Source organism: Sciurus carolinensis, chromosome 10, assembly GCF_902686445.1.
Source record: "Sciurus carolinensis chromosome 10, mSciCar1.2, whole genome shotgun sequence".
NCBI lineage: Eukaryota > Metazoa > Chordata > Mammalia > Rodentia > Sciuridae > Sciurus > Sciurus carolinensis.
In genome coordinates this window covers 48,339,969-48,364,756 of record NC_062222.1, presented here as the reverse complement: position 1 = coordinate 48,364,756, position 24,788 = coordinate 48,339,969, and the positions used below count along the sequence as shown (strand labels likewise).

Sequence of the window (24,788 nt, the reverse complement as noted above, 5' to 3'; positions counted from 1 at the left end):
TGTTCTGATTTATAGGTTATTTTTGCCTGTTCTAGAACTTCAAATAAATGTAGTGTAGTTATTCAGTATGCACTCTTATTTGGTCTGGCTATTCAATATATATATATGTGTGTGTGTGTGTGTGTGTGTGTGTGTGTGTGTGTGTGTGTATTTAGTTGTAGATGGACACAATACCTTTATTTTATTTATTTAATTTTATGTGTCCCTGAGAATCCAACCCAGTGCCTCACGCGTGCTAGGCAAGCACTCTACCACTGAGCCACAAACCCAGCACTGGCTTTTTCACTTAATGTAATGTTTTTGAGATTCATCCATACTGTGGAATCTATCATAGCTTATCCCTTTTTTATTGATCAGGGATGGTTTATTGAATAAATATACCACAGTTTCTCCTGACCCCTTCTTTTGTTATAGAGCACCTGGACCATTTATTTTGGAATGCAACAAAAATTTTGCCCCAGTTCTGGCACTATTTTGTCCAAATAAAAAGTTTCAGGAATTGGCTTCTGTTACCTTTGAGGTTCTGCCTTCCACTGATATATAAGTATTTCAAGGGCTTCCCTCCCTTCATCTCCTCTGCAGCTACCTATATGTAACTGAGGGGTGAGGTTGGGGAAAAATGGATAAGTGTATTAATTCATCACACCAAGGCATAAAGGCTAAGCATAGGAAATAATGCCCTGTCCAATCTCATAATCTGATCTCAGAAATTGTTGGTAAAACTTCAAGGGGTGGGGAAAAATGGCAGAGATAGCACTAGTCTGTTGGGTTTAAGGTATCAGGTCCCCAGTGATAACTACTGTAATTACGACTTATACCTACTGACTATTAGTTAAATGCTAGACGTTGTGATGATTATTTCATTTGATCTTTGTGCTTGATGTAAGTACATCAATTACTTCAATTTCAGGTAAGGTACATGGGAGCAAGGAGAGTTTACGTACATAAAGAAGTGCATAACCACATATATATAAAGAGAAGACATTTAGGTATATGTGAAGCAAATCATGAGAACTGAAAGGATATGAAGGTGTTAATTTTATTTTATCATTTTTATTGGTGCATTATAGTAATAGTGGGATTTTCATATGCACATGAAGGGGTTAATTTTTAAATGGTCAGTGGAATTGTGCGACCAAGTAGTATAAATAACACTTCTCCTTTTTGAGTATTTTGCAAACCCTTCTTAATCCATAAACCCTTTCTGTTCACGTTCACTGACTCTTTAAGAGTGTGGTGTATGGATGTAGCTCCCAGGGAATTAAAAACCAGCTGGACAATTGTACTTATACAAATAGGGTAATTTAATGCCCACTCTTGATAACAAAATAATAAGTACTTAGGTATTTTAGTTATACAGTTACCAACAGTGCTGGCCAAAATCCATGTAAATCCAGAAGACTTTCAATGGGAAACTGACTGGTTTAAAATTGTCTTTAGGGTCTCAATAAAATGATTTTTTTTCTTAAAGTTTTCATCATCTTTCTTGCTGCCTATCCCCACCCAAAAGATCTTTTTGTATTCTCTTCCTGTGCTGTTACTGATTGTTATTGTATTTTTCTGTCTAAAATAGAGAAGATGGAACAGGAAGTGTTTTTCCCTGGCAAGAATTCCTTGAATGTAATTTGTTGAAACTGATCCCTAAGAAGCACTGGATGAGCTATTGCTTCATGTATGGGTTACCCACAGTGTTAAGAGGAACAATATAGCTTCCTGTACTGTTATAGAGCTGCCACAACAAAGAGCTTGAGACTGGTGGTTAAGCAACAGAAATTAATTGTCTCAGTTATGGATGCTGAAAGATCAAGGTGTTGTCAGGTTTGGTTTCTTCTGCAGTCTCTCTCTTGACACAGATGGCTGCCTTCTTGCTGACCTCATAAAGGTTTTCCTCTGTGTCTCTGTCCTAGCCTCTTTTTCATACAAGGACACTAGTATTGGATTAGGGTCCTCCCATATGACCTCACTTGTAACTTTTACCTCTGTTGTCAAGCCTTTCTCTAAATAAAGTCACATTCTGAAGTACTGAGGGTTAGTTCTTCAGTCAATGAATTGGGGTAAGAAGACACAATCCAACCCATAATACTTCCTCTTTGCCTCACAGAGCTGTTAAACTAACAAAAATAAGGGAATATTTAGAAAAAAACCATGTATGTAGTAATATCACAAGAAGAAGGCTGTTAGTGTTTGTAAATTAGGTATATCTTCAAATATTTTTAAATTATTTGTGAATTGTTATAAGAAAAGACTGAGTGGCTACTACTTCAGAGAGCTGGGCTATGAACAAAATGAGATCCTATGTTGAAGATCATATCTGCAGGCATGTAGTTTAGATTTTTAAAATTCTCTTAGATATTAAAATAACATGAAAAGTAATCTAACAATTAATGGTTAATTACAGAAGATGTGAGGTGTTTTCATTTTTTAGGGGGAACTCCAAGCTTAACTTAGGGAAAACAGGTAAAAAAATAGTATAAGAACAGAGTGGTCTGGAAATGTAACATATTTTACTGGAATCGTTTATAGAAAAAAATATAATGGACCATGTAAGGAATAGACTCCTTGTGCTCTGGTCACAAACTTCTAAGCGCAGGGCGATCAAACGTTTTAAAGGATCAAAATATTGACCAGTCTAATTAAGAGAACCACAGGATTGCGTCTGTTAGAAGGCGGAAAGGGAAGCATCCCGAAGCCATTATCAAGACAGATTAAAGAAGGAATTTGTTTTTTAAATAATACACAACTCATATTTTAAATAGCAATCTCAGTTATTTCAGGTTTGATCTAAGGCCAAATACTGTCACTCTCCGTATCCGATTACTTTTGTTTTTGTATTATATTACAAATCCTTAAGTCCTCCAAGCAAATTCTTATTTTTCTATTCTTGGAATAAAGTATGCTGCGCGAACCAGGTCACACGCAGAAACAGACACAGAGCTTTCTCCCTTCGCGAGAACCTATTTCAATTTATGCATTCAGCTGACAAGATCACACACACACACACACACACACACACACACACACACACACACACACACACACACACACACACACACGGGCAGTCAGAGAGCAAGGTCGTGTTGCAGCATCCTAGTTTCAGGGGCAGTCATCATCAAGCTCGACCTGGACAAGGGGCTAAACTCTGGGACAAATCAAAAGGCGCGACCCGCCCAGCAGCGGACCTCCTCCGGAGGCTCGGTTCTGGTGCTGCTGACTGGAGGAGGCGGGGAGAATGCGCTGTGCGCAGCCAATCCGGGGCGCCCTCAGCTCTCCAGTCCCCGCCCCCGACCTTCCCGGGCCGAGCTGGCCGCCTGCGGCGGGGGCGGGCGTCTGCGTGCGCGTCGCCGGGGTCAGCTAGAGGAACTCGGCGGCTGCGGGTGCAGACGCCCGCTTACCTAGCATGTCTTCCCGCGGGCCATCGCAGCTCCCGGCGGACGAACCGCCCTGGACTGTGCACCTCCTGCGTGCGACTCGGGGGCTGCTGCGGCTGGACCCAAGCGGAGGCGCGCTGCTGCTGTTGTGTGGCCTCATCGCGCTGCTGGGTTGGAGCTGGCTGCGGTGGCACCGGGCGCGGGATATACCCCCGGGTCCCACGCCCTGGCCCCTGGTGGGTAACTTTGGCTATGTGCTCCTGCCGCCCTTCCTGCGGCGGCAGAGCTGGGTGAGCCGCACCGCGAGGGCCGCAGGGATGGACCCCACGACCCAGGCCCCGCAGGTGATCCTGGCAAAACTGGCTCGCGTGTACGGCAACATCTTCAGCTTCTTCATCGGCCACTACCTGGTGGTGGTGCTCAACGACTTCCACAGCGTGCGCGAGGCGTTGGTACAGCAGGCCGAGGTCTTCAGCGACCGCCCGAGGGTGCCCCTCATTTCCATTTTAACCAAGGAGAAGGGTGAGCGGGTCCCCTCGCCGCTGGGACCTGGGGTGGGGTTTGAGGGGTCGCGGGCAGATGGGGCTCCAGGTGCGGTGGTACATCGTGCTCCTTCCTGCCACATGCACACAACTCGCCTCACACCTGCATCCTGTGTGGATGGTGGGGGAGTTGGCCCCTCAACCTCCCTGGGTCTTTAAGATACCACCGAGCCTTGAGGGATGAATGACTGTTGAGATTCCAAGATCAGAAGTAGGAAACCCTTGGGGAAGTTGAGGGAGGGTAATAGGGTTAAGGGGGAGGGCAACAAGGTGCGAAATCAGGTTCCATCCTTGTGGGGGTATTTTCTCTCTCTTCAGTCTATGACCCCCAAAGGTTTTAAACTTTGGCCGCGTTAAGAGGCGTGGTGGCACACACTTGTAATGCCCGAGAGGCTGAGGCAGGAGGAGACCAAGTTCGAGGCCAGCTTTGGCAACTTAGCAAGACCTGGTCTCCTTCTCAAAATACAAAGAACTAGGGATGTACTCAGTGGTAAAACACCCTTGGGTTAAAAAAGAGAGATGGGGAGAGGGAGTGGGAGGGGGAGGGGGAGAAGGATATTCTTTTCACCTTGTGAGTTTTGACCAGCAAAAGTTTAAGAATCATTTTCCCATAGCGTGTCCACAAAACACTCTAGGAACCTATTAGCAAATCTAATGCTCTGGTTCATAACTTCTTTGATTCCTGTTTGTGGGAATCTATATAGCCCAGTTGTCTGCTGCAGACGAATGGTGTCCACCTTACCCCTCCTTTATCCCCCATCCCCACCAACACACACATTTTTTTTTTTATCACTCTTCCCCTTTGTCTTATTGTCTTCTTTGTTCCAGTTGTTGGTAATCACCAGTCAGGTGTCAATTTAAGAAACTTTCCTGGGCTGCCTATACCCACTGCCTGTCCTCGTGGTTAGGCTCCCTTGTTAGCCTCTAATTTCCTTGCCCGTATACTTTTCCTTCACTGACTTACCAAAATTGAGACTACATAATTTTCTAACTTTGGTCCCCCACGTAGGTCTTCATCCCTGGGCTGACGTCTGGAGAACAGAGTTATTGCTGCCTGGTACCTGTAGGAGCTCAACAAGTATTTATTAAATAGATGAACTGGTAGTCGCTGTTCTTAGCAGGAAGAGATTCTGGTTTTTTAGAAGCTGATAATGCCAGAGTTTTGCATCAAGATTTTAAACAAACGATAGTAATTATCATAATGCCTTAATTGTGCCAGGGAAAACAAACATCGAAGTTCAGACCTCACCCTCTTACGTGTCTTCACATGTGCAGCTGCTTCTACTTGGAATTCTGCTGATCTCCTGACTGCCAGGACAAATCCTGCCAGCTTTTCTTTTTCAAGTAGTGGTGAAAGACACATAAAACTTACCATCCTAACCTTTTCTAAGTGCATAGTTAATTGGTATCAAGTGCCATTACTGTGCAATCACCATTCATCCACAGAACTCTTTTATTCTTACTCAGAACCAATTCCCTTTCCCTGGTTTAGCCTCTGGCCACTACCATCTCCTTTTAGTCTCTATAAATGTCATTACTCTAGGTATCTTATACAAGTGAGATCATAACATTTGTCCTTTAGTAGCTAAAAATTTTCACTTGGCATAACTTTTTAAAGCTCATACATATTGTTGCATGTATGAGAATTACCCTCTGAAAACTAAGGAATATTCTATTGTATGTACATGCCACATTTTGTTTATCCATTCATCCACTGATGAACCCTTGGGGTGTGTCTACCTTTTGGCTACTGTGAATAATGCTGCTGTGAACATGGGTGTCCAATATCTGTTTGAGTTCCTGCTTTCTAGTTCTACATCTAGAATTGGAATTGCTTGATGATGTGATTCTGTTTAATTTTTTGAGGCACTAGCATACCATTTTCCACAGTAGCTGTACATTTTACATTCCCACCAGCCATGTACAGGTGTTCTAATTTCTTCATAACATCGATACTTACTTTCTTTTTTTCTTATGGCTTTTGAGAGTGTATTTCAATATCACATCTGTAATACTGTGTTCTCTGACTTGCTTCTCTGTCCCCAGGTAGTGATGAGCTTCCCTTTTGTTTACGACCACAATTTCCTTTTAAGACCCATCCCGTGCCCTTCCAGTCAGTCCACAAATCTTGTTCATTCTAACTGTAGAAAAGTGTCCTGCATCCACTCTTTTCCCTCTCCACTATCAGCATCCAATTCACCATTATTTTTAATTTGGTACCTCAGAAGCCTTCTGACTAGCCTACCTGTTTCTGTTCTAGTCCTTTGTCTATACCATAACCAAAATGATCCATATGTATATATAGTAGATGGGCACAATATCTTTATTTTATTTATTTTTATGTGGTGCTAAGGATCAAACCCAGTGCCTCACAAGTGCTAGGCAAGCACTCTACCATGGAGCCACAACTTCAGCCCCTCAAATGATCTTTTTAAAAATCATGAAACCACATCTCTCTCTCTACCCAAATTAACTTTCTCCCCATTCTATACTTGACCTACTATGCCTTGAAGGATCTGGCCTCTGCCTGCCTTTTTGACTTTTATCTCTCTCTTTCTACTGTTCATTTACAGATGCTTGTTGACTTATGATAGGTAACATTCTGATAAACACATTGTAAGTGAGAAATATCATAAGTCAAAAGTGCATCTACTACACCTAACCTGCCAGCCATTGTAGCTTAGCAACGTAGCACACTGTAGAGCCTTGGTCGTTCTCCCTCCTGATCGCATGGCTGGCTGGGAGCTGTGGCTCATTGTTGCTGCCCAGCATCTTAAGAGTATCATACTGCACATTGCCAGTCTAGGAAAAGATAAAAGTTTGGGGACTGGGGCTGTAGCTTTGTGATAGAGTGCATTCTTTGCATATACAAGGCCCTGGGTTCAATACCCAGCAAACACCAAATTTTCAAAGTGTAGTTTTATCTGAATGCACATTGCTTCCACACCATCATAAGACAAACCAAAGTAAGTCGGGTACCATCTGTGCTTGTACATGGTAGCCTGGCCTTCGTAAGCACATTCCTGCCAAGCCTGTGCCCACCTTAGGGTACTGCATTTGTTAACCTCGGGATCAGAATATCTTCACTTGACTGACTGCTTCCCGTCCCTCCCACCTCTCAGGCCACTTGCCACTTTTCAGTTTCATTTTAGTCACTTCCTTTATTTACACGTACCCTCTCTCTTTCGTATATCACTCAATAAACACTTTGCAAATATTTAGTCTGTTCCACTCCCACTCACCACTGGAATATGAGTCAGAGGTAGAGGACCGAGGTTTTGTGCATCTTGTTAACCACTGGGACTCACTGCTTGGCACAAAGTAGGTAATCAAAAAATGAATGAAGCATACAAGCATCTGCAGAGGAGGTAATCAAAAAAGTGTCTGTTGATACACTTACCACACTGTTGTCTGTCTCTTCACCTGGATTTCTTAAAATAGGAAATCAGTTTTCTTCTTTCAGATCCTAATAGTTTGGTGCCCGACTCTTAACAAAACAGTTTGTCAGAATGCTTTTTGGTTAAAATCTATAATAAGGCCGTTTCTAAGCATTAGTTGGATCACTGCTTATTATTGGATCCTCTTTGTTTAGGAAAGAGCTGGGAACCTGCACTAACTTGGTGCTTTGGTACTTCACCTATAGCATTCATTCCTCCAGAGACAGGAATTGTGGGCAGTGTGTCTCTGGTGCATATGTGCTGAGTGATTACTGCAGAAGATTTAATGATAGATATTTGTGTGGCTGGCGAAGATATCTGATGACATAATGCAACGGGAGGCCCCTATGGTACAAAGAAGATACTTATGGACTTAACTTGGAATAGAGAACGATGATTTGAATGAGAAAACATAGTTGAGGAACTTTTTCAAGAGTGAAGTGGCAACAATGTAAAATGAGAAACTGCCCAGAAAACAAGATGTGTAGAAAACAGGGGAATATAAATGAAATTAGGAATAAGAGGCCAATAGCATTATTAAATATTTATGATATTTTGAGAGAATTTACTGCGAAAGTTGGTAAAGCTAGCAGAGGAGGGGATATTTTATAAACAGGGATGTATAAATAGTTGACTTAGCACTTGCAGAAAAGTTCTAGAATGTGAGGTGATATTTATTATACTTTTCCTGTTCGAAATCTCATGGTTAGACCAGTTGACTAGTATGATTAGACAGCTCAGTAGCCCCAAAGATATTCTGTATTACCTGTGTCCCTCACTATGATTTATCTACCAGATTTTTTTCCTGACCAAGAAAAGAGAAGGAAGTTACAAAATGAGAGCCAAGGATAGCAAAGCAGTGCTTCACTCTAAGGGTGGTCTGTTTCTTCAGTGTACATGTCACATTTTTTATTAAAAGTTATTTAAAATGTAAAATTTAGCAATCTATATAAATTGTTTATTCTCTGCTCATTCTTTTTTTATTTGTTCTAATTAGTTATACATGACAGTAGAATGCATTCTGACACATCATACATAAACAGAGTAACTTCCCATTCTTCTGGTTGTGCATGATGTAGAATCCCACTAGTCATGTAATCATATATGCATATAGGGTAATAATGTCAGATTCATTCTATCCTTCCTATCTCTATACTCCCTCCCCTCCCTTCACTCCTCTTTGTCTAGTTCAAAGTACCTCTATTCTTCACTAACTGTCCCCCTTATTGTGAATTAGTATCTGCATATCAGAAAACATCCTACCTTTGTTTTTTCAGATTGGCTTATTTGGCTTAGTATGATATTCTCCAGCTCCATCCATTTACCAGCAAAGGCCATAATTTCACTCTTCTTTAAGGCTGAGTAGTATTCTATTGTGTATATACGCCACATTTTCTTTATCCATTCATCTGTTGAAGGACACCTAGGTTGGTTCCATAGTTTAGCTATTGTGATGTGAGCTGCTATAAACATTGATGTGGCTGTGTCACTGTAGTGTATTGATTTTAAGTCCTTTGAGTATAAACTGAGGAGTGGGATAGCTGGGTCAAATGCTGGTTCCATTCCAAGTTTTCTAAAGAATTTCTGTACCGCTTTCCATAATGGTTGTACCAATTTGCAGTCCCACTAGCAATATATGAGTGTACCTTTTCCCCCACATCCTCACCAACATTTATTGTTGCTTGTATTCTTGATTAGAGGAAGATGAAATCTTAGAGTAGTTTTGATTTGCATTTCTCTAATTGCTAGAGATGTTGAACATTTTTTCATATATTTGTTGATCAATTGTATTTCTTCTGTGAAGTATCTGTTCAGTTCCTTAGCCCATTTAGCTTTGTTTTCTTTTTTTATATAGCTTACATACTCTGGATACTTAAAGTATCTTTCTACCACTAGATTTGTCTTTAAAATGTTATTTTTTCCATATTATGTGATATTAAACTAAATGAAATACATAAAATGGTCTCTATTATACTGCTGATAGAAATTAGATATCTTTAAATTTTTTCTCTTATAAGCCATGCTGCCACAAATATTTGTGAGGCACTGATTGTGAAATATTCATTTGATGGTTGAAACCTTTTGTTACTCAGACAACATCACTGACAAAAGATGGGGGGAAAGCACTTAATATATTAAGAAAGTGCTAGAGACTTGGAACAAGAGCCTAAGCAAATTGCAAAGCCATAAAAATGGAAGGCAAAGGAAATTTTGAAAAATTTCAAAAAGCAAGGGATATATCACTCAGTGCTGACCACCTCAAAGGAGGACAAAATGCAAAATGAAGTTAGGAAGTGAAGATGAATAGAAAATAAAATTTCATCTGGGGTATTTGAAAATTAATAGGGAAAATAAGTTACTGAATGTGCAGTAAAATAGTTGTCTGCTACTCTTATAAAGAGGGACTGGGGCTGGGCTCAGTCCTAGAGCGCTTGCGTAGCATGTCTGAGGCACTGGGTTCGATCCACATAAAAATAAACAAATAAAAGAAAGGCATGCTATCCATCTACAACTACAAAAAAAAAAAAAATTAAAAAAAAGAGGTCCTGGATTCCTCTAATAGGACCACTCCTATGACCCTGTGGAAGGAATGGGTAGTGTAATCAGCAGTTAACCCTCTCTTTGCTCCACTAGGTAGAAAACGTACATGTGGTGAATGTAGAATTACGTATCTAATGTATTTTCAGCATTTTACAATAATAAAAATAAATGTTTATTACTGGAAAACAAAATATGGAAAAGAAAAAAGTTAATCATCTGTGATCAACATTATTTTGAGATAGTCATTATTGACTTTTTTATGTATTATGTTTGTATTTGTACGTGTGTTTTTAAAATATATTTGCCTACCCAAAGTGGAATTATACTCTTCATGATCTTTAAAATTTCTTCCATCTCTGAAAGTATTATGAGTGTATTTCTGTATTATTAAATGTTCTCCTATAAAATTATTCAGAGCTGCATAGTACCATTTGGGAGGATGTTATCAGACTCCATTTAGCCCGTCCTTCATGTGGTTGGAGGTAGGTTTTTGTGCCGCAGTTGCCTGGGTACCCGTTCCTCTGATGAGGCCATTTGCCTCTGAGGAACTTTTGTCCCTACCCTCAATCCTGTTCTCATCAACGTGACAGGAATGGGAGCTGCCGTACCTTAACCTGAGCTCACGTCCCTGACCACAGCAATTAATTGAGGGACAGACTGATTAAAAGATGGGTTGATTAGAATATTTCATCTCTTTCTAACAGTGGTTAGTCTGGTGCTGAACTCCAGGATTCATAGTGTCATTCTTCTTTTTTGGGGGGTGGGTCTTTTTAGTTATGCATGACAGTAGAACCCATTTTGATAAAATTATACAAGCATGGAATATATCTTATTCTAATTAGGACCCCATTCTTGTGGGTGTACATGATGCTGGTGGGAATCACTTAGGTATTTTCATAAATGTACATAGGAAAATTATGTCAGATTCATTCTACTGTCTTTCCTATTCCTGTCCCCACTCCGTTCCCTTCATTCTCCTTTGTTTAATATACTGAATGTCTCTCACCTTTATTGTGGTTCAGCTTCCACATATCAGTGAAAATATTCAAGCTTTGGTTTTGGGGACTGGATTATTTCACTTGGCATGATAATCTTGAGATCCATCCATTTACTGACAAATATCATAAAATCATTCTTTATGGCTGAATAATTTTCCATCGTGTATATATTCCAAGATTTCTTTATTCTTTCATCTGTTGAAGGGCACTTAGCTTGACTCGATAGCTTAGTTCTGTCCTTACAGAGTTTTGGGATAAGAATTTGTATTCATAGTAGAGGTCTGGACACCTGGAGCCATGAAGTAAATAAAGTGTCCCAAATTGGTATCACCATGGGATACCTGAATGAAGCATTTGAATCCTTCCTCAAAATTTTTCAGTTGAAAAAGAGGACTTTAATCTGGTTGTGAAACTGGGAGAATAGGAATCTCAAGATACCACCTGTTTCAAGAAAAATCTGGTTTGAAGTAGGAAGGTAGGCAGGCTGAGAGAAGGGAAAGGTAGAAAGAGTTCTTGACATTTTAACCTTCCCTGAGGTGGTGGTACCCTCCCTTCCTGGTCTTTGGTTTCATGACCTCATTGGCTATGTTGGTAAACTAGCATGTTTTTGTTGTTATTGTTTTTCATTTTCAACCAAGGTTGCTGATTTTTTGCTTTGGAGTCATTTTTATTTTTTAGTATTATTATCCTGCAGCAAATTATGTTTTTGTATGCATCTATGAATACCATTGCTTTTCAGGCCTAAGAAAAAGGATACCAACAACTGCAAGATGTGGCTGACCCCCTTCCAAACTCTCTGAAGATCAGAAGCCACTCTGGCTCTATAGGGTTGGATTGCAAAGTTTGTAATCCTGAGGCCGTTCATTCTGTCCCTGCCTCTCATCCTTGGCATTCTCAGTCACTACCTCTTTGGTCCCCTCTTCTCTCTTGTATTTCATTGCCATCAGCTTGTCATCAAAAAACCCAGTTCTCAAATCATGGTGGAAGTGGGAACCTGCTTACGGTGATGATCAGGAAGCAGAGAGAGGTCTCCACCTGCCAGATCCAAATGTATACCCCAAAGCCACGCCCCACTTCCCACCTCCTCTAGCCACACCCACCACTTCAGTTAAACCCTATCAGGGCATTAATTCACTGATTGGGTTAAGACTCTCACAACCCAATCACTTCTCCTCTGAACCTTCTTGCACTGTCTCACACATGAGCTTTTGGGGGACACCTCACATCCAAACCATAACAGAGCATGACAAGCTGATTTTAAAGGTTTCATAACAGTAAAAAGCCAAGAATAACCCAAAACAAATTTTGAGGGAGAAGAGGGAACTTCCTTATTAGATTTTAATATATTTTATAAAGTCTGTATCTTATTGTAAAATAAGTGATTAAGATAATATGATTTAAACAGTGATAAATAGACCAATAGAATAGAAAACCTGTAAACTGATGTTAGTCAGCTTTGCTGTCATTGTGACCAACGTACCTGATAAGAACAGCTTGGAGGAGGGCAAGTTTGTTTGGGGATCAGGGTTTCAGAGGCCTCAGTCCGTGAGGCAGCATATCATGGGGGGAGGGCCCAGTGGAGGACTGAATGCCACTCAGCCTATGCCAACATCAGGAAGCAGAGACTAGGAGAAGGGTAAGGGGAGAGGTAGAGGGAAGGAGTGAAGAGAGAGGGCCGCAGGAAGAACAACCCTCCCAGGGCACACCATTGACCCTTCTCCTCCAGCCATACCCACCTGCCTACAGTTACCACCTGTTCAGTCCTTCAACCTAGGATGAACTGATTAGCTTACAGCTCTCACATTGCAATTATTTCAACTCCAGATATTCCTGCATTGACACAGAAGCTTCTGGGGGCACCTCAAGTCTAAAGTATAAGAACCAGGGTGTAGGAAACGTGATAGAAGCAGCGTTACAGATGCCAGGGGTGGGAGATGTGTTTAATGAACTGTGCTTGAACCGTGAGGCATCTACCTGGGGAAAAAAGGTTTGGGTTTATACTTTATGATAGGTAGAAATGCCTAACATGATTATAATTCCAGGCAGAGCATAGAGAATTAAACATGGAAAAAACTAAATTTTATATTTTATAAGAAAATAGTGCATCTCTGAGCTCATGGCATGAAGATATTTCTAAAGTAAGAGATACAGCACACATCATAAAGAAAAAGATTGATAAATGATATGTGTAAACTTTTCTATCAAATGCCATAAGTGGAAAAAAAATCATGTGATGAGAGATCTTCCCTGCATCTAGAATTTATAAGAAGAAAATTGTACAGTTAATAAGCATAAACCCATAGAATAAGAAGCCAGAATAGGCCAGTTACTATATAAAAAGCTGTGCTGACCCATAGGTAACAATCAGAGAAATGCAAATAGAAATTGTGAGGTATGTTTCAGCCATCCCATGGGCAAAAATAAAAATGTTGACAAATATCAAGTGACGGCAACTTGGCAACTACTTGGAACAAGTGAGAATGCTCATATACTTCTGGTAGGTACATTTTGGTATACTCTCACTTTGGAGAGCAACTTGGCAATGTCTAGTCACATTGAAGATGCACATATTTTGTGACTCATCATTCAGGTCTTAGCATTAACTTCAAAATTCAGAGGAAGTACAGTGATAGGATAAATACATTTTCAGACAAGCAAAATAGTTAGAAAATTGCCTTCCATGCATCCTTTCCTGGAACTACTAGAGAACGTACTTCAGCCAAATTAGGGAGTGAAAAAAGAAAAAGGAAGACATAGAAACCTGGAAATGGATTCCTACACATAAGAGTCTTAAGGAAATTCCCAAGTGATGACTGAAGGCCTAGGGAGCAACCACTTCAGAGTTGAGTAGACATTTGGAGGATGCCAAGAAGGAATGTGGAACACATAGATCATTTGATATATTTGCCCACATGGAAGCTTACCTTGAATGGCATTTTAGAAGAGTATTAAGGAGTTTGAGAAGACTTAGCCACAGAGTAGGGTCTTTATTTCATTTGCAGCTGTATCTTGCATTCCATTTCTTAGCACGTGGTAAGCACTCAGAAATGATGTGGGAGGGAAGATGAACTGGCTGAAATGATAAAGCACACCATGAAAATCAGGAGGATAAAATAGGTGACAGGAAACAGGAAATATTTAATAACAATTGATACATCTGGGAATAATTTTGTTGGGTTTGATAGTGGGAGATGAGCAAGTGAGAATCAAGTAATCAAGTAGTTGTAATGACCTTAACAAGTGCAGATGTTTTTATTTTATTTTATTTTATTTTATTTTATTTTATTTTATTTTGCAGTACTGGGGATTGAATCCAAGACCTTGTTCTTGGGAGGCAAGCACTCTACCAACTGAGCTATATCCTCAGCCTCTGCAGATGTTTTTAAAAGAGTGATGTTACCAATAGCTGACATTTAAGATTGCTTGCCATTTTTGAGATTCTAAATATTGAAGGCTAATGATTCTAATCCAGTTGCTGTTCATTTATTCAGCTAATAATTAGCAATTACTGCTATGTACCCAGCACTATGCTAAAAGCTGAGATTTTAATGGTGAGCACAATAAGGTATGGTCTCTGCCCTTATGTTAGTCTGTTACGGTACTTATCCTTCTGTTCCTAATGTTTAGAATATAGGTGATTTACTCATGGATGTGTCTGTCTTGATATATTTTCTAAGCTTGAATTCACGCTTATGAAATATAAATATTTTTAAATACATACACTAATTTTGGACACTGAAACTCATTACTCTTCATGTTACCAAGAATTATTATCAATAATAATCGCTTTATAGCAAATTCTTCCAATTGAAGTGGAAATGATTTTTGTCATTATGAGAAACATAAACTATCTCAGTGACTTAAATTTTGTTAGTCATCTTTCTTGACTGATGGTCTTTAGATGAACTTTGCATAAATGCCTTGAAACATGTAGAATATACTCCTTGGCAGGTCATCTTCAATATTATTGTGCATCCTTCTCTCTCACCTTCCTTTTTTGGGTGTCCTTTTACAGGGGTTGTGTTTGCACATTATGGCCCAGTCTGGAGACAACAGAGGAAGTTCTCTCATTCAACTCTTCGTCATTTTGGCTTGGGAAAGCATAGCTTGGAGCCCAAGATTATTGAGGAGTTCAAGTATGTGAAGGAGGAAATGCAAAAGCATGGAGAAAATCCCTTCAGCCCTTTCCCCATCATCAGCAATGCCGTCTCTAATATCATTTGCTCCTTGTGCTTTGGACAACGCTTTGATTATACCAACAGTGAGTTTAAGAGGATGCTAGATTTCATGTCCCGAGGGTTAGAAATCTGCCTGAACAGCCAGCTCCTCCTGGTCAACATATGCTCCTGGCTGTATTACCTTCCCTTTGGACCATATAAGGAATTAAGATTAATTGAAAAGGACATAACCACTTTCCTTAAACAAATCATCAAAGACCATCAAGAGTCTCTGGATGGTGAGAACCCTCAGGACTTCATAGACATGTACCTTCTCCACATGGAGGAAGAGAGGAAAAATAATAGCAACAGTAGTTTTAATGAAGATTACTTATTTTATATCATCGGGGATCTCTTTATTGCTGGGACAGATACCACAACAAATTCTTTGCTGTGGTGCTTGCTGTATATGTCATTGAACCCTGATATACAAGGTAATTAATAAATTCTTTATTCATAGCAAAACTAAGATTATTTAGATCAGGATTAGCAACCTTAGTGATCTGGTGGCTTCAAGCACTAAGCAGTATCTTTAGACTGGAAAGCAAAATAAATACTTGAAACCCATAGGGAGTTGGTGCAGAGTGCACAGCAAAGCCTCAAGTTTGCAGACAGTAGGACTCACGTCATAACTGGCATGACCTGCTTTAATCTCTACAGGTCTGATTACCTATAAAATCTACGGTGGAGAAAAACCTTTAGAGCAGGAGGACATTTTGGAGCTGAAGGGGATCATCACACTCCTATGAACCTACCCACCTCATTCTGAAAACAGAAGACAGGCCTAGAGAAGCTTATGAAAGTAACACAGCTGGTTCCACCACATCAGGACCAACAGATAGTGAACACTGGCAACATGAAATAGGGAAGAATAGGAAAGGATGGTGTTTTAGTTTCTATTGCTGCTATAACAGATTACTTCAAACTTGGTGCCTTTAAAAGGACACACACATGTTATCTTTTTGTACTGCACATTAGAAGTCTGACATATGTCTCACTGGACTAAAAGTCAAGATGTTGACAGTCTGTGTTCCTTTCTGGAAGCCCTAGATGAGAATCCATTTCCTTGCCCTTCCCAGTGTCCTTGTCTTCTGGCTCCTTCCCCCAGTTCCACGGCCAGCAGGTCCCATCTCTGGCCATTCTTTCATAGTCAGATCTCCCTGTGACTCTGAACTCAACTGGGAAGGCTTTCTGACCTGTGTGCCCTCATCTGTCACTTAGTGATGGGGATGTGTTCTGAGAAAAGCCTTTTAGGTGCTTTCATCATTACGTAAGCATCACAGAGTGCACTTCAAATACAGCTACAGTGTCACTAGGCACCATAATCTTACAGACCACTGTACATGGGTCTGTTGTTGACCGCAACATCATTATGCGGAATATGATGTACTTAGTTTGGGCACATCCAGCTGACCCAGGATAATCTCCCTATCTATAGGAGCTTAATTTAATCACATCAACATAGTCCCTTTTGTCATGTGTCATGGTTTAGATATAGTTTGGAAGTGTCCCCAAAGGTTTATGTGATGAAAGCTTGGTTGTCAGTGTACCAGTGTTGAGGTGATGGAACCTGTAAGAGGTGGCACTGTAGAGACACATATACAGCTGTTTGAGGAAGTAGCTCTAAGATAGTGGCTGGCATTGGGCCAAGAGGTGACGCATAATTAGTGTTAACATGGCGTGATCTCTCATGACTTTTTGCCTAATTGGTTACTGTCTCTTCCACACTCGTGGTCAACAGATGTTCCTCATTCTTTCTTGATTGGTACCGTGGTGCGTGCTCCTATCGTGCTACTTAATCCTAAGCTGATTGGCTGCCTTAGTGTATATAAGACATTCTCTTCACCTGGGAGAAGAGCGCACCTCTAAGAAGCAGCAGAACTCTAAGAAGTAGCACCTCTGAAAGCGTAGCCTCTCTTCCTCTAAAAGCAAGCAAGCCTCTCTTCCTCTATAAACTAGGGAACAAGCAAGCAAGCAAAGAAGCAAGCAAGGAAGCAGCACAAAAAAGATAAAGAAGTAGTTCATTCCCAGCCCGCCTTTGATAAATTCCCGTGGTCTCGTTGCTGCAGGCGGCAACATGGCACCTAGAGCGAGGTAATAGAGTGGTGGGGATGTGCCTTCTAAAACTCTCATAGGACCAATTACTTCCCACAAGAGCAAGTATTATTAAAGAAGCAGGTTTGCCCCCTGACTCCCTCTCACTTCCTGTTCACTGAATGATTTCTCCCTATCATATGTGCTGCTGCTGTGATGCCATCTGCCATGTTGTGAGGCAGTTGAAGGGGCCTTTACCAGATGCCAAACAGATAGGGCTACCCGATCTTGGACTTTCAGCCTTCAAAATTCTGAGCTACATAAGCCTCTTGTCTTTGTAAAGTACCCAGATTCAGGTATATTGTTCTAGCAACAGAAAATGGAAGAAGACACTGTGTAAGATATCATATTTGCAAAGTACCAGGGGTAATATTAGGATATGGACATCTTGGAGAGGCTGTTATTTTTCTTACCATGGACAGGATGGTGCCTGCCTATATCCATCAGCTGTTGCTGACTAATAGATCATCCCAAAATTTAGCAGTTTAAAACAATCACTATTTTCTCATGTTGTTTCTGAGGGTCAGGAATCCAGCTTGTCTGGGATGATTCTAGTTTAAAGTTTCTCATGGAGTTGCAGTCAAGATTTGGCTGAGGCCACAGTCATTTATAGACTTGGCTGGGACTGAAACAACCACCTCCAAGATGACAGTCCACATGACTGTTGGCCACATATTACAGTTCCTTACCATTCTGACCTTTTACACAAGGCTGCTTAACTTGGCAACTGCCTTTCCCCAAAGTGAATGACTTGAGAGAGTGAATGGCAAAGACTAATCTCAGAAGTGACCTGCCATTACTTCTCCCTTCTTCTGTGGGTCACACAGACCAACTTGGTACAAAGTGTGAGGAGAATGCACAAGGATGTGAACCCTGTGTTAGTCAACTTTCTGTTACTGTAACAAAACACCTGAGATAATCGACTTATCAAGAGAAGTTTTATTTTGGCTTATGGTTTCAAAGGTTTCAGTCCATGGTCAGTTGGCCCCATTGCTTTTAGACTTGTGGCAGGGCAGCACATCACATAAGGAGAATATGGTAGAGCAAAGCATACCTCATGGTCAGAATATGAAAGAGGAAGATGCAGAATTCCACTATCTTCCTCAAGAACACCCCCTGCCAATGCCCTAGAATTCCCACTAGTTACCACTTCTTAAAGTTTCTATCACCTCTTAGTGGTAATATGTGGAATAAGCCTTTAACACCAGGTCTTTGGGGATAGCCCAGATCCAAGTTATAGCAAATCCCATGGAACAAGGTTCAGTGGAGACCATCTTGGGCTAACATGGATTGCCATAGTCAGCTTAGAGACTCAAGCCCTTGTTCACAGGAGAGTGTGATTCAGGGTGCTCCTGGATCCACGGTGCTTTCTCCTTTGCCCCTCTATCTGTGCTGCTATCCTAGCTAGCATGGTACAGCCTCCTGGGGATAGCTGTCTCCATTTGTCATATCCCACCAGTGTTTCACTTCCCTGCACTGCCAGCCTGTTAACGATACGTCAGTGGTAAAGGGAAGTGCTCATGAGTGCAGGCTCAACTTCTGGTCGATTCTTCCCTTTTTACACAGAAAAGGTTCATGAAGAAATTGAAAGGGTCATTGGTGCTGACCGACCTCCTTCCCTCACAGACAAGGCCCAGATGCCCTACACAGAAGCCACCATCATGGAGGTGCAGAGGCTAACTGTGGTGGTGCCACTCGCCGTTCCTCATATGACCTCAGAGAAAACAGGCAAGTCCGAAGGACTTTCTCCTTTGAATGCCCTTGAGGGGAGCACAGCCTCCAAATCCAGTAGAGCTGGGGTGAGAGGCATGGTGAGCACTGGAATTAGCATTGGTCCTAGATAATGAAATCTCCAGGGGATGTTTCAGCCCTCAGTTGCCCATTAATAGCTGCACTGGCATTCCACACTGCTGAGTTTTATTAATAGCTCTCTAGCCTGGACAGCATGCATACTTATCCTGGCAAAATATATCACAATTTGAATCAGCTGTGTTGGCAGAAAAAAATTCCAAGGTTAACAAAGGCACCTCTAGTCACCCTTGTGGAAGTCAGAAGAGCTGGTCTAAATGTGAAATTAGGGATTTTAGCTGGAAATTACCTCACTTCAATTTTAAAAAATTTTAAGCCAAAGCATAAATATTAAAGAATTAGATGGAACCCATCTGATTTTAGGGTCTCCATTTCAACTTCTTACCTATAGTGAAACATGCCCAGTTAGTCATGTCCAGGACATCTTTGAACATCCCTATTAAGAAGGAATTTACCTCCTCTGGAGACAGCCCATAATGTAATGGACTTGAATGTACTACAGGTCAGCTGTAGCAGGCAGTTACTCATAAATGATGTTGGATCACTTAACCATTTTTTGGTACAAATGAGATACTCTCCAGCGTGCATGATGTCTTTGGGGCATTGTTATAGTGCATGCTAACTTGTTAACTGGTAAGAGCAGGCGCTGACTTCCCTGTATACCCCTTTATCTTCATTTACCTTCATCAAATTGTTGTACAGACATAAAAGACCCTGTAAACAGAAACATTTTATATGATTCTCAGGAATTTATAATTCTTCAGGGAAGTTTTCCTGTGATGCTTTATCATTTTATTTTAGTGTTTTCTGTTAATCGTATGTTTTTATGGTTGACTGAATGCATTAACTCAACACTTATCAGAGTACTTACTGTGTCTTGTCTCATGTTAGGTCCTGGAATGGTATGGATAGAAGGATGCCAGTATTAAGATCTTATCTTTACCCTAAAGTTCCTCAAAGTTTACTCTCAGCCATTTAAGATGACAAGTATATATATAATTAGATTTTTTTTTTTTCAGATAGTGATGTTTAGGGAGAACTATTAGTGAGCAAATAATTATGTTGAATAACACTGTGGAGTTTTTTGTTTGTTTGTTTGCTTTAGTGCTCCAAGGGTATACCATTCCTAAAGGCACAGTGATCTTACCCAATTTGTGGTCAGTACACAGAGACCCAGCCATCTGGGAGAAACCAGAAGATTTCTACCCAGATCGATTTCTGGATGACCAAGGACAACTTTTAAAAAAAGAATCCTTTATTCCATTTGGGATAGGTCAGTTAAACTTTTTTTTTTTAATGGTATAATGGTATAAGTTTAAAAAGAAGTAAAACTTTGGTCTGGGAGTGTAACTCTGTAGTAGAACACTTAAATAGCATGCGTGAATTCCTGTGTTCAAGTCCCCAGCACCACAAAAAAAGGGGGGAAAAGTAAAACTAAAAAGGATCTTTTATTATTTGATGTTGTTGTTTTAAAAATGTTTGTTTATTGGCAAGATAATGTAAGAGGAATATAATTTAGATAATGCATCTTCTCTTCATTCATTTGAAATTTTTAAAAACAAAATAAAGAACTGGAAGTGTAACTCAGTGATGTGTGACCCTGGGTTGAAAGAAGGAAGGAAGGAAGGAAGGAAGGAAAGAAAAAGAAAGAAATCAGTTGGGTTGGGTTTTGATCTCTAAATATGCCTTGAAATCTTCCTTTCTGGGCTGACAAGGCTATTGCTTAGGTTCCAGGAAAGTACTGGAGTTGAGAGTAACATCTGAACTGCAGGCTGGTAGATGAGAGGGGTTGTCTAATTTCACCAGATCCTTCTTTTAGGTTTCTAGATGAGTAATGTGGATCCTTTCAATGGAAAAGGAACGTTCCAGAGAATCTGGTTTGACTTTTCCCCCTTTAATCTTCCAGGTGACAGTGAAGGAAAGAGATAAGTAAGTGTGGAAAAGACAGGGTAGCTGCACATCTGTCTGCAGTTCCTTTCTAGATGAGGACAGGTTTTTATCAGTAGGAATGAAAATATGAACTTGGTATATAAAAATTCTGATTAGTGTACAGTGTAGGAGATTTTATGGTGTATGTGGCAATTTAAAGTACTCAACTTAGATATTTATTATAAACTTATAAATTTGTACTTTTTGAAATATTGAAAGGGATGATATTATAATCTTTACTTTTTTCTGATCTCATTTTCAGGGAAGCGGGTATGTATGGGAGAGCAGCTGGCAAAGATGGAATTATTCCTCATGTTTGTGAGCCTGATGCAGAGTTTCACATTTGCTTTACCTAAGGATTCTAAGAAGCCCATCCTGACTGGAAGATTTGGTCTAACGTTAGCTCCTTATCCATTTGATGTAATCATTTCAAAGAGGTGAAGAGTACCACTAAAAAGAGAAGGTAAACAGATACCTAAATATGTATTCTTCTAAGTTTTTCTACTGCAGTTGACAGTGGGTCCAGCAACTCAGTGGATCCAGGTTAGGCTCAGATCAAAGTATGACTGGAGAGAGGATAGAGCTCATGGGAGCTTTCGTCTTAGAGGATTCCTCAACAGGACATTTTAGTCACTTTAGTAACACTTGTGTCTGATTTACCAAAGTACCAGATCGGGAAGCAGGAACTCTGGATTTTAGTTCATGGCTTCCACCAATGAGTGTGTCTTCTCATCCCTCAGTGCCTCCGTCATCCATCATGTTAAAATGAGAGTAGCAAAACTTCCTTTCTTTCTACCTCTCAGCACTAAGGAAGGTCAAATGCCTCAGATTTTTTCCAATTTGACCAAAACGCTGTTAAGTTCTAGAGAAGAAAATCAGCAGTAGAAGATCTACCTCCTGACTTTTTAAGACCTCCAGCAATAGGAAAGTCATGTCCAGCCTTGGACACTATCATCAGAAAGGTTATATTCCTCTCCTGTTCTCCCTACCACCAGGCTCTGTGTCTGATCCTTGAATACTCTCAAAGACAAAACCAGGAGGGCAAGTTTATTCTTTATTAAAAGAACTACATTTTTTCTTAATAAAGAGGATCCCTCTAGAAGAACAGTTTTTAACCCCGGGTGGTAACCCCTTCCAAGGATGTTTGCAAATATGTGAATGCACACATTTCTTTCCTTCCTTCTTTCTTTCTTTCTTTCTTTCTTTCTTTCTTTCTTTCTTTCTTTCTTTCTTTCTTTCTTTCTTTCTTTCTTCTCCTTCTCCTTCTCCTCCTCCTCCTTCTTCTTCTTCTTCTTCTTCTTCCTCCTCCTCCTCTTTTTTGTTCATCATGATGATGGGGGTCCTGCTCCTGGCCTTTTACTGCCATGGAGGGGTGGGGATGCTAAATGGCAAAGTGGTCCTATGAGATGAAGAGTTGTCCTGCCCAGTGGGCTGTTATTTCCCCCAATGAGGATGTGCTTCAAAGAGTGATTGGCCCTTTCCTTGATTTTCCCATAGTACTCTTTATATGTAAGAATCATGATAAAATATGAGCAACTGGATTTTTGAACCCTTTCTCATGCTGGCACCCTACCTGATGCTTTGTGTGCATTTATAATTGCCACACTAAAAGGTGCCAGTTTGTAGCTAATAAAGCTGAGGCCTTGTGAAGTTCATGCACATAATTGAGAAGTGTCATCACTTGGCATCACTAGTCCCTGTGAATGGAGAGCGCTCTCTAGCCATTTCTCAGTATTGCCACCTCTTGAGCTTGCAGCTGGCCCCAGTTAGCTGGTCCCATTTCCACTCAGGTTGACTGAGGTAAGGATGTAGTGCTGTTTCTCTCTTCCAGCCTCTTGCTTAGAGTGGATGCCCAGTCACCGTGTGAATGACTTTTAAGAAAATTGCTTAAGGGGAAAATCCCATCCCATTTGAATGCCTACAGGTTGTATTTTTGTTGCTTAGAGATGATTTTTAAAAAACCAGTGTGTATTATTTATTGTCCGTTTAAGCCAGCTTTAAAAAAATTACTAGACATTTATTCATCATTTAAAACAACCATATTAAACTAACTTAGACTGATGCCTTAAGAGTTCAAATATAACAGGATTTAAGCTCCTAGCAGCTGGATACTGCGCCACATCCATGGGCCTCTTACTCACTTTCCTGAAGGAGGGAAGGAGCTACTGCTTTTCCTCTTGATAGCAAAGAAGGCAAGAAAAGAGCCAGAGTTGTTGTTACTTTAAGAATTAAATGAAAAGATGAAATACTGAATTGAACACTTTGATCAGAAAGGCCTCCCTTGATTGCCACCCTTCCTTGCTCTGTTTTCCAGACCAGTAGAGACACCAAATCTCATTTACCTCTGACATCTTCATCTGTCACTAACCACTTTAGGTACCCAGATCTTCTTAGTTCATGATTGGCATTCCAGGACAGTTCTGAATGTGAGGCTGAATTTTTCATTTGAGCACATTCCTAGGCAGACTCCTGCATGCTCAAGGAGTGAAAATAATATTTGCTTAATAAAAACCTAAGAAAAGATGGAATATTATGTAATCAACTATTGATTTGATTTTGACTCTATATTCTTTGTATTATCTATATATTGTTCTTTTCCTTTTTATAAATGAAATTAAGCACTTGCAATACAGGTAGATGAAATACAGGCTAATCCTTAGGTGCCTTAAGGATTTTATTTTTAGTAATAAAAAAGAAAAGCTAATAGACTAAATGCAGAGGAGCTGAGTGATGGAGAGGTTGTACAGATTATAGATGAGGTAATGCTTGTGTAGATTGATTATACTATACCTGCAACACGACAGTATGTTCCTGAAATGAAATTCATATGCTTTTTTGAATTGCACTAATAACAGCATTAGCAAGTTTCTTACTCTTTATAGATGGATTTTCAGTATTCCTAACCAAAGAGTTTGTTACTTACTTGAAAAAAGAACTTCTGTTTTCCATGAGATTGTGTCAGAATCAGAAGTTAATTAAACTTTTAAATACCATGCCTCCAACTGTAGCATTTAAAAAATATCTTTATATGGTACATGACTAAAGGACTGTTGATGTTTTTCTCAAACATTGACATTTTTCAATTTGGCATTTCACAGTTCATCTGAAATGTAAAAGTAATTTTACTCTATTTTATAAGTATGCCTAACCTCTAACTTTGAGTCTTCATCTATATTTAACAGTTTTTGGTGCTTTTATTAAACTTTTTGTTTTTGTGGAGACAGTGTCATGTATGAGTTTTTGTTTTATTTTAACTCCTAACAAAATTTTGTTTTTACCAAATACCAAGTTAAGAAATGAAAGAGGAAACCGACCTCCAAAGACAGATGACCACAATACAGTATAGCATGATCTTTAGACAGGAGGGCAATTCTGTTTAAAATACGCCCTCAGAGTAAAGTTAATGGTTCTATCATAAGATACAGAAAGATAAACAAGGAAGCCCAATTTTCTTATATCTCACATCCAAATCCAGCAGCATCTGAGAGAAGGATGGATCTACACAGCAGAGTACTGAGTGCTTGATCTCAACGTTATCCAGGGAATGTCACCTCAAGATGTACGTTGGTGTGCTGATTATTTAAAATTATGGCACATGGGGATCAGCAAATGCTGGATGAGGCTTTCTCTGAAGTTCCATTACCTACTTAAAGACTGGATTGGTGAAAAAGGAACACAGTTGGCTTCCATCTTCTTATCATTATTCCAACAAAAAGACTATGTAATCAGGGCTCCAGAAGCTGCCTGGTGCCTAGACACTCCATCAGTACACTCTTCCTTCCTAAAGATCAAATGGGTAGTTTTATTTTTAATTTTTCTTATTTTTCCATATTTTTATTGATGCATTATAATT

At 40.1% G+C, this 24,788-nt stretch overlaps 1 protein-coding gene across 3 annotated transcripts; it reads left to right on the top strand.

The window, feature by feature from the left end:
* Positions 1 to 3,348: 3,348 nt before the first annotated feature.
* On the top strand, positions 3,349 to 24,154 carry LOC124995101 (cytochrome P450 2U1). 3 transcript variants are annotated; one of them, XM_047567573.1, is made up of 5 exons: positions 3,349 to 3,890; positions 14,902 to 15,537; positions 18,824 to 18,925; positions 20,112 to 20,279; positions 21,198 to 24,154. In XM_047567573.1, the coding sequence occupies exons 1-5, from the start codon at positions 3,398 to 3,400 to the stop codon at positions 21,374 to 21,376; spliced, it is 1,578 nt and encodes a 525-aa protein (XP_047423529.1). In that variant the 5' UTR covers positions 3,349 to 3,397; the 3' UTR covers positions 21,377 to 24,154. The 3 variants fall into 3 exon arrangements, with proteins under 3 accessions (XP_047423529.1, XP_047423528.1, XP_047423530.1); XM_047567572.1 differs by having other exon boundaries at positions 18,764 to 18,925; XM_047567574.1 differs by lacking the exon at positions 20,112 to 20,279 and having other exon boundaries at positions 18,764 to 18,925.
* The last annotated feature ends 634 nt before the right edge of the window (positions 24,155 to 24,788 follow it).

Coding starts and splice junctions, on each gene's coding strand:
- LOC124995101 (XM_047567572.1), top strand. CDS start 3,398: ATGTCTTCCCGCGGGCCATCGCAGCTCCCGGCGGACGAACCGCCCTGG. Junction 15,538..18,763: donor ATTGAACCCTGATATACAAG/GTAATTAATAAA, acceptor CTTTTTACACAG/AAAAGGTTCATGAAGAAATT. Junction 20,280..21,197: donor CTTTATTCCATTTGGGATAG/GTCAGTTAAACT, acceptor TCTCATTTTCAG/GGAAGCGGGTATGTATGGGA.